The 3,698-nt window shown below is 39.0% G+C and overlaps 1 protein-coding gene across 1 annotated transcript in view; it reads left to right on the top strand.

Annotated features, from left to right (window-relative positions):
- The window catches only part of SIM2 (single-minded family bHLH transcription factor 2), a 63,861-nt gene that overhangs the window by 9,720 nt on the left and 50,443 nt on the right, over positions 1 to 3,698 (top strand). Inside the window, exon 3 of the mRNA XM_014938049.1 lies at positions 2,140 to 2,229. Within this exon, the coding sequence (XP_014793535.1) occupies positions 2,140 to 2,229 (90 nt within the window). The remainder of the gene's footprint in view (positions 1 to 2,139; positions 2,230 to 3,698) is intronic.

The raw sequence follows: 3,698 nt of genomic DNA, 5'->3' as shown, positions 1-3,698 counted from the left end.
GGGAGCCCCAAAACTTCGGGGGGGAGTCATAAAAAATCGAGGGTGGAAGAGACGAAAGCATTCACGGCTGCCCCCCCCCCCCCCCCCCCCCCCCGCCAGCCGGCCCACCTTCAGGTCCAGCAGCCCCGGCCGTTGACCGTTAACGCCCGCCTCGCGCCCCGGCCGCTGGCGGGAGGCGGCCGTAGGGCCGTGCGCAGACCCCCTCAGGTAGCCGGCGGCAGGGTGGGCCAGCCGGGAAAGGTGTGCGACGCGCAGGGTTATTTATTCGTTACTGCAGCCCCCGCAAAGGATGGCCCGGCCTCCCGAGGTTAAAATAAATAAATAGAAAAATTAAAAAAAAAATAAAAATGAGCGCACACTGTGGGTAGAGTGGTTTGAAGCCCGCGCGACTGGCCACACGCACGTGTGGCGAACGGGAATTGACAAAGCTCAAAATGATCTCACGTGGAGGCGTTTCTCGCCTTGAAAATTCCGCTTCAAGTCGCTGATGTCCTATCAAGCCATTTTCCGAATCGCTGGCCTACCTAGAAAACACCTATCTAGTTATATCATAAAAACAATTGTGCTTGCAGTCGCGTCTCCTCCCTGTTAGCCGTTTCACGTTTTGTCCGGCATTAAATGAACTTAAGCAATATTATATGCTAATCACTTATAATACTCATTTTACAGTTATTTCTGAAAGATGATTGCTTAACATTTTAATAAACCCACATTTACTGTAAACTTATTTAAAGGGTTCTTCGACTGAAACGTTACATGTGAAGTTTCAACTTCAATATGCTTTCCTGTACAGGAAATTTAGAGACCTACTGCACCATATAACGCAGTAATGGAAGCATTGACACGGTTTTAGTTATGATACTGGGCAGAGCAATTGCAAGATGACAGTGTTTAAAAGCAAAGTTATGGCTAAGGATGCAATAATTTATTTCCCATTTAAATACTTCTACAAAATTTAATTTATGTTCCAAAAAAGAATAAAAGTAAAGGCAGGGAGTAATCTGTTTTCAATTACATGCTGCAGAATCGTTAGTAGGCCAGAGAATAACTTGGAATATTTTTCTTATTGGGCCAGCACTGTAAGAACATGAAGCATACAGGATTTTATTGCTTCTCTTCTGGTTCAGTAGCTTAAAAGATTAATTAAAATAGGCATTTGTTTTATCTGTGGACTGTAAATTTTTTTTTTTCTATTCCTCATATATTTTCCAATGATGTTCATATGTGTGTGTTGATCAACGCTTCCTAAACTGCTTAGAGATAGTGGATACTTTTTGACTGAGAACATCAGATACTATTGAAAAAAATGCCTCAAACTGGCCACTGAAGAATCAAGGTACCCCTAAACTAATAGTCTGTATGTCCAAACCATAGACAGTTAGCTCTGGCTAACCTGTATTGTTTGCATTGTATTACTTTTTCTCATATGAATTATATATAACTAAATTAAACTTTAGTTTTTACTCACACAAGTGATATTTACCTTCCAGTCAATATCCCATCAATAAGAATTTATAGGATTTAACCTCAAGTTTGCATTAAGTATTACCATTAGTCAGGATTCACAAACTAAGTATACGCATAATAAGCATAAATATATCTCTTCTTGTGTGATAAGGTCTTGAATGCTGAGTTATTCTACTTTGTTTTCCTAAGTTTGCATAGCTACGTAGCAGCCAGCCCTCTGTTTGGAAAGACATTATTAAAAATATAGTCAAAGAAATTTAAAGCATTGCTTATGGTACCATTAAATATATTGCAAATAGCAGTAAGCTGTGTCTGCCAATTATACCATAAAAAATGGCTTGCGTAGTACTAGACCTTCCCCTAAGTACCACATAGCTCAGGATTTGTACTAAGTACTAAAATAACCAGAATCAACGGGAGAATGTTAACTTAAAGTGAAGCAGTAAAGCTAGCATCTGTAGGTGGAATGAACTGGATTTCACAATGTGTGTGTGTGTCATTGAGTTTGTAGGGACAGCATCAGACAAAGGTTTCTGTTCCTTAAATTTTGCTTCTGTTTGCTGCTGTTGGAGTTGGACAGCAATCTTCTTCCAGAAGGCTTCAAAAATTTTTTCACTGTAAATGATTTAAACAGAGTGCTTGCTTTTTACCCTACATATTTCTCCCTTTCAGACTTTGGATGGCTTTGTTTTCGTGGTAGCATCAGATGGCAAAATAATGTACATCTCAGAAACAGCGTCTGTACATCTTGGCTTATCTCAGGTATGAGTGATTTATTCTGTCTATCAGTTAAACACAGATACTGGATTTGGAACACAACACTAGTATCTTGCCAAGTATATAATGTCATTGTTTTCAGGGATATTTGAAGCTTCGGCTTAGTTCTCTGACAAATGGTCTTACTTAAATACTCAAGTTCCCTTTACTTACAGCCACATCATGACTGTCTTTATATCTTTTCTTGTTCATTGTATTTTACTCCTCATTACCTTTAAGAAGGGTAATAAATAATATGATATTGCAAATTGCAGATATGTACAGAGCTTGAAACCCAAACCTATTGCCTGTGTGGTAACGCTATACGTCTGAAATAAAGTTTAGAATTCAAGTCTATATATTTTAGATTGTGTAAGATATTGAGACTTGCTATGAAATAGAGAGGAAATCTGATGTGGAACATGAGTTTTATGGTAAATGTGCTTTAGGAAAAAAAGAAAAGGGGGGCAGATTTATGAGTGTTCACATGGAATTCAGGGTAGTTTTTCCTGAGTTTTTCCAGCTCAGTGGTCTTTTCAGTAAAGCGTTTTATATGGTTGTGATAGAACTCATAAAACTCAGTTTACTACTGTTCTGCACAAGAAGTATAAGGGGTTTTTTATTGTTTTGCTTTTTTTTTTTTTTTTTTTAGAAGGACATTTCTGATTTTTTGCCTTCTTGGGATAGGCACAAGGGCAAATAGCCTGAATTTATTGCAGAGTGCAAGCTTCCATACCTTTGTGTGTAAATGTATTACACAAATTCATTGGCAGCACCTGACCTAAAGCTTGCTGCAATTCAATAGAAAAACTCCTAATTAATTTCACTGGGGCCTGGATGAGACTTGCAAGAAACAGAATTGTTTCTTCATAACCAGTTGCAGCTCATACACTTATCAGAGTAAAATGAAGTGAAATGAAGACAAGCAGAGGGAAGAAAAATGAGGAGATGAAGGTAAGAGAGCACAGGATGCTCTGAAAATGTCTGGGGAATATGCCCTGTGGCTATTCCAATAAACAGAGAAGGGTCTGAGTTGGGGAGATTATATGTGTACTATAACTTTGGTAGTAACTAATATTTTTGATTGAAAAACTGTGAAGTTCTTTGGATGCGTGTTTATAAAAGCAATATTAGAATTAGCAGCTGTGAGAAAAAATAGAAGTCCAAATAGCTAGAAAAAGCAAGTATATTATCTTGTAAACACCACTTCTAAATCTTTTTTTTTTTTTTTTTTTTTTTTTAATATGTAAACTTAATACAGCGAGGGTTTTTTCCTCCCCCGATTTTAAAGACCTAGTAAACCGTAATCATTTAACGGCCGTTTTTATTGTGGGAGGTTAATTCCTGGTCACAGAGCTGGGAGCTGTTTTAACTGTTCGCTCCGGCGGGGGATAAAAACCTCCAGAGAAACCCTGTTTCGGGGAACGCGCCCCAGCCGCCGCTCTCCTCCCGCCCCCGACCCCGGTCGCCAGGGG

This window comes from Calidris pugnax, unplaced genomic scaffold (assembly GCF_001431845.1).
Source record: "Calidris pugnax isolate Ruff unplaced genomic scaffold, ASM143184v1 scaffold25, whole genome shotgun sequence".
NCBI lineage: Eukaryota > Metazoa > Chordata > Aves > Charadriiformes > Scolopacidae > Calidris > Calidris pugnax.
The sequence above is the reverse complement of the archived record's forward strand: the minus strand, read 5'-3'. Positions and strand labels throughout refer to the sequence as shown.